The sequence below is a fragment of the Tauraco erythrolophus genome, chromosome 27, assembly GCF_009769465.1.
Source record: "Tauraco erythrolophus isolate bTauEry1 chromosome 27, bTauEry1.pri, whole genome shotgun sequence".
Taxonomy (NCBI): Eukaryota; Metazoa; Chordata; class Aves; order Musophagiformes; family Musophagidae; genus Tauraco; species Tauraco erythrolophus.
This window is the reverse complement of record NC_141491.1, coordinates 5362527-5375991: the sequence shown is the minus strand read 5'-3', so window position 1 is coordinate 5375991 and position 13465 is coordinate 5362527. Positions and strand designations below refer to the sequence as shown.

General features: G+C 52.5%; 2 protein-coding genes across 2 annotated transcripts; one reads left to right on the top strand and one right to left on the bottom strand.

Moving 5' to 3' along the window:
• The first annotated feature begins 1106 nt into the window (after positions 1 to 1106).
• On the top strand, positions 1107 to 5126 carry LOC104377806 (embryonic pepsinogen). Its single transcript, XM_086627199.1, has 9 exons — positions 1107 to 1162; positions 1740 to 1902; positions 2211 to 2328; positions 2817 to 2935; positions 3045 to 3244; positions 3681 to 3794; positions 4292 to 4436; positions 4692 to 4790; positions 4989 to 5126. The coding sequence occupies exons 1-9, from the start codon at positions 1107 to 1109 to the stop codon at positions 5124 to 5126; spliced, it is 1152 nt and encodes a 383-aa protein (XP_086483325.1).
• Positions 5127 to 9921: 4795 nt separating this feature from the next.
• On the bottom strand, positions 9922 to 11472 carry KCNA10 (potassium voltage-gated channel subfamily A member 10). The gene is given in 3 exon segments (XM_009984677.2): positions 9922 to 10250; positions 10253 to 10502; positions 10504 to 11472. Coding segments are annotated over 3 exon segments (1548 nt in total).
• Between the last annotated feature and the right edge of the window lie 1993 nt (positions 11473 to 13465).

The window sequence follows — 13465 nt, the reverse complement described above, 5'->3', positions numbered from 1 at the left end:
TTTCCACGCTGTCATCCGAAAAACTCAATCACCAGCAGCTGCCACCAAATTTGGGGAGTCTGGGGGTGGGAATAGTGGCTTGGGACACGCTGCTCAGACAAAAGCAGGAGCGAGTGGCTACCAGGATCCTCAGCCCGTGTGGCCCCGTGTCCTTCGCCCGCCGCGTCCCTCGCCCTCTTCTCTTGGCGAACCGCGCAAGGCGAGCGGATGCCCGGAGCCGTTATCGCTGCGGGTGATACCGAGGCGCTCGTTAGGGGTTTTAATCCTGTTTTAATGGTCCCCGTATCTCTGGGCAAACCACGCTGCGAGGGGCCAGCGTGCTGCAGGGTCACCTTTCCCACAGCCTGTTTGCGTCTCGTTTCACTAATTGGTTTTATGCAGATAAGGGAGGGCACCAGAGGGTCAAAAATGTGTGTATAACCCCACACGCCCACCTCCCTGGGGCGTACACCCCCGTCGGCACACAAGAGGACCCCCTTCCCCACCCCAACTGGGGAGAAACCCCCATAAATGAGGGTGTCGAGGCACTGGCACAGGTTGCCCAGAGAAGCTGTGGCTGCCCCATCCCTGGAAGTGTTCCAGGCCAGGTTGGATGGGGCTTTGGGCAACCTGGTGTAGTGGAGGGTGTCCCTGCCCATGGCAGGGGGATTGGAACTGAATGATCTTGAAGGTCCCTTCCAACCCCAACCATTCTGTGATAAATGGGGTGGTGGGGAGGGTCTCACTGCTGCTTCCAATGGCTTTGGATGCCAAAATGCAAAGCCAAAGTGCTGAGCCTAAACAGGCAGTGCCCGGTTGTGACAAAGGATTCGGGGGGCCAAAGGATGGAGGGTTTGGGGAGACGGATGCAGGGGGGAGCACGGAGTCTGCAGTAGGGCATCACAATCAGCATGGTGTGATCGTGTCCCCCCCGACCTTTGCCGGATGACGTATCGCTATTAGCCGATGTTCGCTGTGTCCTTCGGTCCCTGGGTGTCACCTGCCTTGGCCGGGTGCCCATCGGAGGGGCCGGGGCAGCGGCGGTGCCGGCTGCTCTTGGCACCACAGCTGGGGTGCACAGGGGCTATATAAACCGCCAGGCGTTTGCCCCGGCAGCCCCCGGCATGATGCGGTTCCTCGTGCTCCTCTGCGCTGTCTCTGCCCTCTCCCAGGGCGTCACCAAGTAAGTCACGGCACCATCGCTCTCATAGGACCATGGAACGGTTTGGGTTGGGAGGGACCTCAAAGATCATCCAGTTCCAACCCCCCTGCCATGGGCAGGGACACCCTCCACTACACCAGGCTGCCCAAAGCCCCATCCAACCTGGCCTTGAACACTTCCAGGGATGGGGCAGCCACAGCTTCTCTGGGCAATCTGTGCCAGTGCCTCAGCACCCTCAGAGGGAAGAAGTTCCTCCTTAGATCTCATCAAAGTCTCTCCTCATGGGCCTGTTGAGCCAAGGTGACGGGGCAGAAGGAGCGCTCAGAGCCTTTTGATGGCTTTGAGCAATGGAGTGGAGGTCTGGGAAAGCTGCTGTGGGTGTGCAGAGGGGGGGTGGTGGTGCCTGGGGAGGGGTCTGGTGTCTAGAGGTGCTTTGGTGGTTTTGCAGAAATCCTCCCGACTCCGTGTTTTGGGGGGGGGTCTGCTGTGCTGCTGCTGTTAGATCAGCACGAATATGGGTGGTGTCAAACCCTGCTCAGAGGAGCTGAGGAGATGCAATCCTGTCTGATGCTTCTTTTTCCATTGCTGTTTGTGCCAGGCTGCCCTTGGAAAGGGGGAAGAAGCTGAGAGAGGTCCTCAGGGAGAAGGGTTCGTTGCACCACTTCTTTCAGCGTCACCGCTACGACATCGGCACCAAATTCCCTCATGCTTTTCCCAACGGGACCGACGTGATCACCGAGCCCCTGCTGAACACCCTCGACGTGAGTATTGGCTTTGATCCCAGCGGCGCAGCCCTGGGGTGGTCTGTGGGACGTCCATCCCCATCTCTGCGCTGTGCATGGATCAAACTCAAACGTTTTATCCCAAAACCTTCAGTTCACATCCCCTGCCCCATCCTGCCCGTGCTGGTGGCCTTGGCCAGAGCCAGGACACTGAAATGTCCCCCCAGCAGCTCTGCTCAAAGCCGGGTGTCCTCATGAAGAAGGGGTCCATGAAGGGAGCAAGCCCAGGGAAGCTCCAGGTTTGGTTTCACGTCTTAAAATCAACCCGTGGTCCCACTGCCCCGCAGATGGAGTACTATGGGACCATCTCCATTGGCACCCCGCCACAGGACTTCACCGTGGTCTTCGACACTGGCTCCTCCAACCTCTGGGTTCCCTCTGTCTCCTGCACCAGCCTGGCTTGCCGTAAGTAGGGGCAGACAGGGCTCCTCATTTCTGCAGAGCTGGGTCCAGCAGCACATCTTGAGCTTATACCTGCTTGATTGAGCCCAAAGATTGGGGTGACATTGCCAGGGGACTGGGGGCCACCTAGACAGTGCAACAAGCAGACCCCGTGGTGCTGGGTCCATAGGATCTGTGAAAGGCACTGGAGAGATGAGTAGTTGGGGTGTAGGACCTACTCAGTGCTGTATGCCGCAAGGTGATGTGCGTAGTGCTCAATGCCTCAGTTTCCCCATCTGTCCAAAGGGGGTGATGGGGTTTCCTGCAGATCCCTGGTTGCTGGAGGATGGGCAGGGGTGTACAGCAAATGCTCACAGCTAAATTGTTCCTGAAAGCAGGATAATAAATGGCAGGTCTAAACAGCAATTCAGCAGGGTCCCTCCTCCCACGCGTTCCTCACGGCTCAGCCTTGCTGAAAGTCTTCATTTCTGGTTTTCTCACTTATTTTCTAGAAAACCATCAGCTGTTTAACCCATCGCAGTCCTCCACCTACAAAAGCACAGGGCAGAACCTGTCTATTCAGTACGGCACTGGTGACATGGAGGGCATCGTGGGCTCCGACACCGTCACCGTGAGTGTCACGATGGCATCTTTGGGGGGTCCTCTGTGCCTTCTCCACCCGATTAACATCAGTATTGCAGTGTCTGATTCGGAACTCACAGCATTCCCCCCATCCCTAGGTTGCATCTCTGGTGGACACCAACCAGCTCTTTGGCTTGAGCACCACCGAGCCCGGCCAATTCTTTGTCCACGTCAAATTTGATGGGATCCTGGGCTTGGGCTACCCAAATCTGGCTGTTGGTGGGATCATGCCAGTGTTCGATAACATGGTGAACGAGAGCTTGCTGGAGGAGAACCTCTTTTCAGTCTATCTGTCCCGGTAAGCCACATGGGTCTCAAGGGCTGGGAAAGGTGGCAGATACATCTCACACACATCATTGCATTTGCTGGTGGATCCAGCTCTTCCACTGCCATCCGGCTGTTGTCTCTGTGCCATGACATGCAAAGGCTGCAGGGCTCGTAGCAGGCGGCCACCAGACTCACCAGGGAAATTTTGCCCTCTTTTTGGCTGGCTGATCGCTAGGAAACCTCTCTAGTTTTCAGCCACGGGCTCCCTTTTCCCCTTTTCTCTGGGGCCAAAGGACCCAACACGCACTGCGGTCATACCACTGCCTCACTGACTCTGTGATGATGAGGGGCCGTGGCATCTCAAGCAGCATCTCACCCCGCAGGACTCACAGCCCTGCTGTTTTAAGCTACCTGTGCCAAAGCCACGTAGCAAACCCTCCACTGTTTTTCTTTTCTGCATCGTCCAGTGACATGACAGGGAGCGTGGTCATCTTTGGCGGAATCGATGAGTCTTATTTCACCGGCTCCATCAACTGGATCTCCATCTCTTACCAAGGTTACTGGCAGATCTCCATGGACAGGTAAGAGTACAGCTCTGCTGATCTATGTTCGTTTCTAACCATCGTTTCTAAAAAGAAACCTGGGATCCATCAATATCAAAGGCTTTCCACCGGCATCTGACACCCCAGGGCTGTGGGATGCAGAAGGTTGAGGGGCCAAAAGCCATAGTACTTTGGTACTGGCACCCAAAACGGGGATGCTTTGGGCCTGGGACATAATTTAGCTCTTCTCTGCACAAAGCATGTGCTCACGGGGGTGTCTCTGGTGATGAGTAGAGAAAAATTATGGTCCAAAACCTACTTTTTTGAGCTCGGTTGGGTCCCACCTGCTGGGCTGAGTTTGATGGCTTGGTCTCCATGTGTGCTGTGACACCAGCTGGCATTGCAAACTCCGAGAAGCAAAAGGATCAAGGGCAGCACTTTGGGCTACCCAGCTTTAACTCCTTTATAGGAGCTCAAAAGCATCACTGAGATCCGGCTGGTTGTTTAACAGCCCTGTGCTTCGTCTGTCCCCCCAGCATCATCGTGAACAGCCAGGAGGTCGCCTGCAGTGGTGGCTGCCAAGCCATCGTCGACACCGGCACTTCCCTCGTGGCTGGGCCACCCTCTGGCATTAGTAGCATCCAGAGAGCAGTCGGGGCCAGGCAGGACACGTACGGAGAGGTAAGAGCACCCATGGCTTGCTCTGCATTCCCTGGAGGCACCTTGGCACTGCTGAGCCTGGCACCAAGCTTGCTTCCATGCATGGGGAAACTGCGTCTCCGCTCATGGCAAACCAGCTGCTCCGATATCTCCAATCAAGATCACCACGAGACACTCCCAGTCTCTAGTTTTCACCAGTGAAATCAAACCCCTTCCCTCCTTTCCCCATGACCTGTTGCTTCTTACCTAAGAGCCTCTCTCCTCTGTCCTCTGCAGTACAATGTGAACTGCAGCTCCATTTCTGCCATGCCTGATGTCATCTTTGTCATCAACGGGGTTCAGTACCCTGTGTCTGCCTTGGCTTACACTGAGCAGGTAAGGGGGAACCAGGTGGTCTTGGTTTCAGGAGCCTCTCTCAAGGTCCTTCTACTTTCTCCAATGGCTCTGGTCACCTAGGGCTCTCCCATTTCCATGGGAGACAGGGATGGATGGTTTGCCATGGACATCCAAAGCAGTGCAAGAGAGGATACTAACCCGCATTTCCTCCATTTCCCTTTTCTTGCTCCAATGTAGAATGACCAAGGACCTTGCATCAGCAGCTTCCAGAACACCTCTGGGGACCTCTGGATCTTGGGCGACGTCTTCATCAGGGTGTACTACAGCATCTTTGACCGGGCCAACAACCGCGTTGGACTGGCCAAGGCTATTTAGATCCACCGCGATGCCAGTGGTGCTGTGCTTTCATCGTGCAACCAGACCACAACAGGGTTTTCTGATGCAGCAAGAGATTCTCTCTCGGAAGGAATCTCTCGCTCACAGATGAATAAAGCATTGATGGTTGAAAATTGGTGGCTGCACATTTATTTGTGATATAATGGCAGGAATTAGGAAGGAGCTATCATACACTTGCTGCTTCATGGTGGCTATGGAGCATTTGGTCAACACAGTAAGACTCAGGCCTTTGGGAGCTGCAGTTGTGGCTTGCAGGGGCTGAGGAGTGGGCCTCTAGGAAGTCAAGGTTGGCTCTTGCATTGAGGCTACATCAAAGGTGTAATTGTGGAAACTCCAAATTTCCATGCAGGGATGATGAACTTGCCATTCCAGATGCAGCCCATCTCAGAGCAGATCCCTGCAGACTCACAATCCTGTCCTACCAGGAGCTCACCCAATAGGTAGATCCTTGTCCCTTGTCCCAAGGTTTGCCCCCATGTCCCCTATATGGTGTCCCACAGCCCAGTGACATCTTGAAGCAGTAACTCCCCCAGGAGGATGTGGCTCTGTTGGAGACTTCCCTTGGGCCACCCAAGAGAGCAGAGCAGGAGACAGCTCTCACCCAATATGCGCCCTCCCATCGCGATGCTTTTGCAGAAGCACGTCCACAGCTGTGCACGTGTGGAGGTCATGTCTTATTTCAGTTTCCACAGTTTAGCACAACCGACTTAGTTATTTCCCCATAAAGAATCCCAATTTAATGCCTCTTTCCCAATGATGAACCAGTCTGTGCTATGAGATGGTCACCAAGAGCCTGGAAACACCAGCTAGTCCTCAGTTACAGTCTTTACTACTGTGCAAAAAACCCACCAAAAACTAATATATTTATTTATTGATCATTTTCCCTCACAATGATCAGGACGGTTCCTTCTCTAATTTTGTTCATTCCTTTAAAGCAGCAGTTCTCCTTTTTGACAAGGAAATTACCTCCATCCATTTAAAACCTTACTAAAAAGGGATGCTGCCTCTTTCCTCCGGAGCAGCTGCAGTGGAAGGTCTCAGCAGGCAGCTGGAAGAGACATCCAAGAGTTCCTGCTGCTGCTTCATTTCCACCGTGCTCAGGGACAAGGGGCTGTTTGCACGATTTACTGATAAATGAGGCTCCATCACCACTGGGGCCCAGAGATTGCTCAGCCGGTGGGAACAGGGATGAGGAGGGAGAGATCTAGGTGGTTGGGGTTGGAAATTAATTTTTCTCTCACCATGCAGAAGTTGCCCTTTTTTTCCAGCTGATTAGAAAGGACTATGTGATGTAGGATGGTGGAAATGTGGTTTATGTGACCCAGCTCCCTGAGCTCACACGGCCCTGGGTGATCCAGCACCGGCAGGTGGGAATCCCTCGTGCCCAAGTACAATCCAAGCCTGGATTTTGGACAGATGGGACTTTACCTCGGCTCCATCACAGGAATTTTCTCATTGTTATGAGCGGCTCGAAATGAAGGCGATGCAGTGGGAACCATGGCTCCGAGGATCAGCAACCCATGGACCAGATCCTGCAAGGAGGGACAAGACCCAGAGGGAGCATCCAAGGGCTGTAGCTGTGCTCTCGGTGAGTGGCATGGGAGAGGGAAGGCATGTCCTTGTCCTGGGCAGGACCAACAGCCCAAATGCTCCTAAACCCTCCTGGCATGGCTATTCTGCACCGGTGCCAAGATTCCCTGGCAAACACCATCCTGTAATGGGCTCCGTCCATGACATCATTCGCCATGGCCAAAGCATCCCTTCCCACATCTGCCTTCACACATGCCATAAAGAAGGACACCAGCTAAAAGTTTCCGAACACGAATTAAAGAAGGGGAGAAACGTGTCGAGGCTGTCTACGTCCAGGGAAACGTCTGTCCTGGAGTGCCATCTCCTGGCTGCCGTGCCCAGAACCGTACTCCTGTGCCTTGCAGAAGAGCAGAGGTATCTGCACGGTGGCAAAAAGATGCTCCAAATTGCAGCTCGGAGGAGGAGGGAGATGCTTCCAGCTGACAAATATTTCACACGTGGCCACAGGGTCCAACTGACTGCAGGGATAAAGAGCAGCCAGGACATCTTTCTGATAAAGTCAAAAGGTTTCTGGTCTTCTTTTTAGCTTTTCCCGTGGCAGTACAAAATTTCAAGTGGGAATTCAGCCTGTGTGCTAGAGGACGTGACAGATTGGCTCATTAGGGCTTGACTCCAAAATAGTACAGTTAGTAAGAGCCTTTTTATGGATTTCATTGGGCTCTGAGCTTTGGGTCTGTATTTGGGAAGCTACTGAGCTGCAAACAGTACAGGGAAATGGCTTTTTATCCAGCACCAGCTGAGTGTTGACGCTGGGTGTTCACAGCCTGGTTTTCCTCCTATTCCCATTAGGATAAATTGGAAATAAACTATTGTGTCTGGAGAGGTTTAATGCCTCTGACCCCACCCTCAGAGCATAAATCAGGGAATCTCCTTGGACCTGGCCTCCTGCAACAGATGGTGCAAGCCAGACTGCAGAGTTTGTCCTCAGCTCACAGATCTGGAGACTTCAGGCCTGTGATGTCCCACATCTCAACTCCCATGCACAATTCCCAGCTGGGGACCAGTTCCTGTGGAGCAGCACAAAGCCAAGAACAAAAAAGCTGAGTCCAAATAAACAATATTTTCTGCATGCCAGCCTTTGAAGCATCTATTCTTTTATTTGAGAGTAAAGTTTACAAGTTAATAAGAATCAAGTTGTCCGTCCGTCCATCCGTCCGTCCATCCATCCATCCATCCATCCATCCATCCATCCATCCATTCATCCATCCCAGCACCATTTCGGCCCCTGTTTGCCGAGGGACAGCGTTGAAGATGTCTCATAGTGAGCAGGCTGACTGTTTCCCTACCCAAAACTTCTCGTGGTGACTTCCCAAGGAATAAACACCAAAAGTGCTTCAGCGTTGACAGGCTGAGAGTGAAGTTTGGGAGAGGAGCGCTAAAAAAATCAAAGAATGTGAAAGTTCAAGCTTTCCAGGGCAAAAAGGAGAAAGAGCTTGCTATATAAATAAAAATAGTGATGTGGGAGAGTTGCTGGAGAGAATTGGGGGGTGAATGGAGAGGAGCTGGGGACATCCCAGGGTGCTGCCCTCCAGCTGTGCCCAGCTGTGCCTCCTCCAGCCATCCTCGCAGATGAAGAGAACTTGAACATAGTGGGAAGGAGATGAAATAGCTCTCACAGCTTGTCCTCCTGTCAGGGAATATGATACAGTGGTTACGAGGGGTGAGGTGAGGAAGAGGATGGTGGAGGGATGGGAAAAAACAGTGGAGAGCAGGTGAAAAGGGGGATTTGTCCCAGAGGCAAAAACCTCTCCTGAAGGAGTTGTGCTGGTCATGTTCCAGATCTGTCTCCTTGAGGTGCAAAAGATCTCATTGCAGAAAGACAGTCCACAAAAAAAATCACCCCAAAACCAAAATAACAACCCCCTCCGACCAGAGTTGCAGGATTTCTGCCACGGGGAAAGTCCCAACACGCCCAAACTCCCGTTTTCCATCAGACCAGGAATTAAAAAAAAAAAAAAAAAAAAGAAAAAATCCATCTTTCACCATTTCTTTCTGAATGAAGTTGCAAACCAGAGATGCTGGCACGTTGCGTAACGATCGCGCCGAACCTCCGGGAGATGAGACACGGCGTGTAACAGATGTGGGATATCAAAGTGGATGTGTAGACACTGCATGAGAAACTGCGATTCCAACGTAGGCAGAAACATCACACAAAAAACCCAAAAGCTGAGTGAAACGGTGAAGCTGGAATGAAATGGTTTTTGTCGGAAGAAAACCTGCTGGCAGCAGAGAGAACGGCGGAATGAGCTGTTGCTTCTCCCATCGCCGGTGGAAATTCCCACATTTCTAGAGAGCCAGCAGTGCTTTTTCCCAACACGAAGCCCAACCGTGGGGCAACACCGGCCCTCGTTACTCCGTGCCCCGTTGGCAGCAGCACAAGGGACAAGAAACGCGGTGGCTCGTCCCCAAGGGCGTTTGTACACCAGGTGACCCCCCAGCCGAGCGGGAGAAATCCCCTTTCCCTCTCTCTGAGCTCAGTTTTCCATCAGAAACCTCAGTGGGCTTTGAGCCACGATGTCCTGGACCTTTCTTGGTGACCACCAAGACCGGTCACCGTCCCTCTCCGCCCAGTCCCACCCTCCCATAGCAGCTCGGTCCCATCCATCACCCTGCTGTGCCAACAAAATTATTTAGGAAGACAGACCAGGGAACTCACCCAGCTAAAAATATAACTTCTAATTTTTTTGGCCAGCTTATGTTTCAGTCCCAGATCTGGGAGTTGTTGAGACCCCCGAGATCCTAAGTGGTGGGTAGGGAGGAATTATTTAAAACGGATTACGAAAAACAGGGAGCTGGACCCATCTTCATCCCTGGACAGCTGGGTGCCACCCAGCAAAACATTTCATGTCATTTTGCCCCTTTTTTTCCCCTCTGGTAAATGGGGGAAATCTCTGTATACGGGAAACTTTGCTCTGACAGCGTGGACAGAGAAGCTAAACGTCAAGCAGATGAGCATCAAATAACAAAAACCAGACTGATGGGCAGGGAAGAGAGATAAGAAAGATGGTATTTATTTGAACAGCCACAGGAAATCAGAGATTGAAAAATGTCTAGGAAAAAAAAAAAAAAAAGCAGCAGCACATTTGGTTTAAAAAAAAAAAAAAAAATCACAGCGTGCAGATGTTTTATACCTTATCCAGCCAATCCCACCTGGCAGCGCCCAGTCCCATCACGGGCTTGACCTTCATTTTTTGGCCTTGTCTCGAGGGTAACCCCCATTGGTCTTATTGAGTGACTCCATGCTGCCGTTTCCCGTCACCACGCTGTTGAGTATTCGCTCCACCTCCCCGGGCAGAATTTGCTTCTCTTCGTTCTCCGTCTCCCTGTGGTAGAAATAGTTGAAGTTCGAGACGATGACGGGGACGGGCAGCGCAATGGTCAACACCCCTGCGATGGCACACAGAGTCCCCACGATCTTCCCACCCAAGGTGGTGGGACACATGTCTCCGTAGCCAACGGTCGTCATCGTGACCACGGCCCACCAGAAGCCGTCAGGGATGCTGGAGAAATGGACTGAGGCTCATCCACTTCTGCGAAGTAGACGGCGCTGGAGAAGAGGATGACGCCGATGAAGAGGAAGAAGATAAGCAAGCCCAGCTCCCGCATGCTGGCTTTGAGGGTCTGCCCCAGGATCTGCAGCCCCTTGGAGTGCCGGGAGAGCTTGAAGATACGGAAGACCCTGACCAGCCGGATGATCCGCAGGATGGCCAAGGACATGTTCTGCTGCCCATTGAGTTCACTCTGCTGGATTAGCTCAGTGGTGAGGCGTCACAAAGTAGGGGATGATGGACACAATGTCGATAATGTTCATGATGTTCCTGAAGAACTCGGTCTTGCTGGGGCATACGATGAACCGGACGAACAGCTCGAAGGAGAACCAGATGATGCAGGCTGTCTCTATGACAAAGAAAGGGTCTGTGAAGGTGCTGTGGGCCAGCAAGGTGTCTGTCAGATTCTTGGAAAGCTCCTGGGTGGACTTAAACTCCCTTTCCTCCCTGAACTCCGGCAGGGTCTCCATGCAGAAGATGATGATAGAGATGACAATGACCAGGACGGAGACCAAAGCTACACCCCTGGCTGCACTGGAGCTTTCAGGGTACTCGAAGAGCAGCCAGAATTGCCTATGAAAGTCATTGGTTGGTAAGAGGGTCTCAGGGTCCTTGATGAACCCTTCATCCTCCCTGAACTGGTCCATGGCTTCATCACCCAGCTCATAGAAGGTGATTTCATCAGCAAAGACGTCGATGGGGACGTTGGCCGGGCGCCGTATTTTCCCACCAGACTGGTAATAGTACAGGATCCCATCAAAACTGGGCCTGTTCCTATCGAAGAAATATTCATTCCTCATGGAGTCGAAGTAACGCATCCTCTTTTCGGGGTCCCCAAGCAAGGTCTCAGGGAACTGGTCGAGAGTCTTGAGCCGCGTCTCAAACCTCAGCCCAGCGATGTTGATGATGACTCGTTGGTCCCCCTCATCCATGCCCACCCTCTCCCCCACCAGGTGCTCACTGAACTCGGCAGAGAACCTGGAGAAAATGGTCTCATTGTTGGCGTTTTCGCTGTTGATGAGGATTCTCAAGTTGGAGAGGAGGTTGGCGCAGCTGGGATGGCCTTTCCGCGACTGGCCGGCAGGGCTGAGGTCGTTTGAATAACAGGGATCCTCCACGATCTGATCAGCGTTGTCAAAACTGACTAGTGCCACCTCCATCTCCTTCCAACTGGACGCGTCCATCATACACTAATCAGATTAGCAGCATAAATCCCCGGGTCGGATGCCGGCAGCTTGTGTCTTTCCCACGCTATGAGGATCTGCAAGTGAACGGAGAGGGAGACAGAGCTGAATTGTGTGTGCGTGTCGCTCGGCTCGACTGAAAACAAGAAAACAAACCTGAGGTCAGAAAACCTTGGCTTTTTTAACGGAAACATTAATTTCACTGACTGGCAAAAGCTTTATACTTCCAGCAAGTCATTCATCTCCAGATCCTGCAAGCCCTTTTGGCGTGGCTTCATTACCATCGTTAAACCTCCCAATACCATGTACAGCACCCAAGGATAAAAGGTCAGGCAGTAGCAGAGGAATGGGGGAGAACCCAGGTGTCCCACCCCGCCTTTCCCCAGCAATCCCAACCCTGCAGAGTGAGGGGTCGTTTCAGACATTTCCAGGCATGGATCCAGAGTTTGGAGTAGGATTTGGAGGTATGAAACATGGGTGTCTTGGTTAGAAGCAGCCCTTGCCCCAGCTGGGAGGGGCGTTGGGTCAAACACCAGGAGGTGCCCGGCATGTCGCAGTTGGGTTACCCGGTGTTTGGAAAGCAATTCCCAAACTTGGCCATATTGGGAATTGAGGAGTGCAGCTCACGGGGACAGGAGATCAGGAGGAGAAGGACATGTCCACCAGCCTTGGAGAACCCTTCTGTCTGTGTGAAGAGGAGTACGAACAGGGACCCCTCGTCTTGATCCAGATTTTGGGGCGAGCAGTGGGCAAGGTGATGTCCTCCAGAGCTCTCTTAGGCCTCCTTCATGGTAGACCTGATATTCCCAGCCATAGGAAGAAGACGAGGACTGAACGCTCAGGTCACTTGGAAAGCATCTTTCAGGCCATAGCGTGGATTTTTTTCCAAACTGGCTCTGTCAGGCACTCAGCAACGAACACTGTGTCCCCAAAATACTCCTGGGTGCACATCTCTCCAACACGCCGCTGCTCTTGTACTGAACTCCGAGGCAAAGTCAAAGAGGAGCCCAGGGACCAGGCCAAGTCAAGGAGCCAAGAAATTACCTGTCCTGCCTCGGGGAGAAGCACGAACAGATATTAGAGGTTAACAGGGAACGGTTCTGGGGAGATTTGCCAAAAAATGCACTTTCCAAGTAAATTCAACCCCCTGATTTATTTCTCCTCCAGCTCTTTCCTCCATAAATATATTTTCCGGACATGAGAAACCACAGAAGGACATGCAGAGATGACCACCAAGGGCACGCTGGCTTTCTCACCCAGAGAAGCTCGGAGGCAGGGAGTGAAAAAACCCAACCGCCCTCGGCTGGCGAGAATAGCAACGCAATTCAGGCCACGTCCGCACGGAGCAGCAGTGGCGCTGGGACCAGTCCTGCCATGGGGATGCTCTCCACCGCTTCCTGCAACCAGGTGCTGGGAAGGGATCCATCCTGTCCACGGGGACCGAGCTGTGTCCAGTGCCTCAACTTCCCTGTTTAACTGAAGGAATTTGGGGCTCTGAAGTTTTCCTCTTCTGTTCCCCAGAAGAACACTCATCCATCCATGCCTGTGTGCTGCTGGTGAAGTTGGGTAGGACACGCTAAAATCCCAAATCTGTCGCAGAAGTAGATGTTAACATCTTGGCTTGTTACAAATCCTCCTTCTGCTCTCAGCATTACAACCCTGAAAGCAAAACTTCATACAGGAGCCAGCATCCCTATCCCAGACGAGGGCTCACCCTTGCTCTTTCCTCTGCAGAGTCATGAGATGCTGGATTTGGAGACAAATCCCACAATTTATCACAAGCTACTTAAAGATAGCTTTTCTTTTCTTAAAAAAGAAGCCGTGGAGCATGGTTGTTCTTAGGCACCCATCTCTATATTGCTGTTCCTGGCTGATTTTGTGCCAATTTTCCCACTCAGGGACATATGAAAGGGAACATTTGGGGAAACGTGGCAGAAACGATGCCTGGAGGAAGCAGCAGTGCAGTTTTGCCCCCCAAAGCAACCTGCTGCAAAGC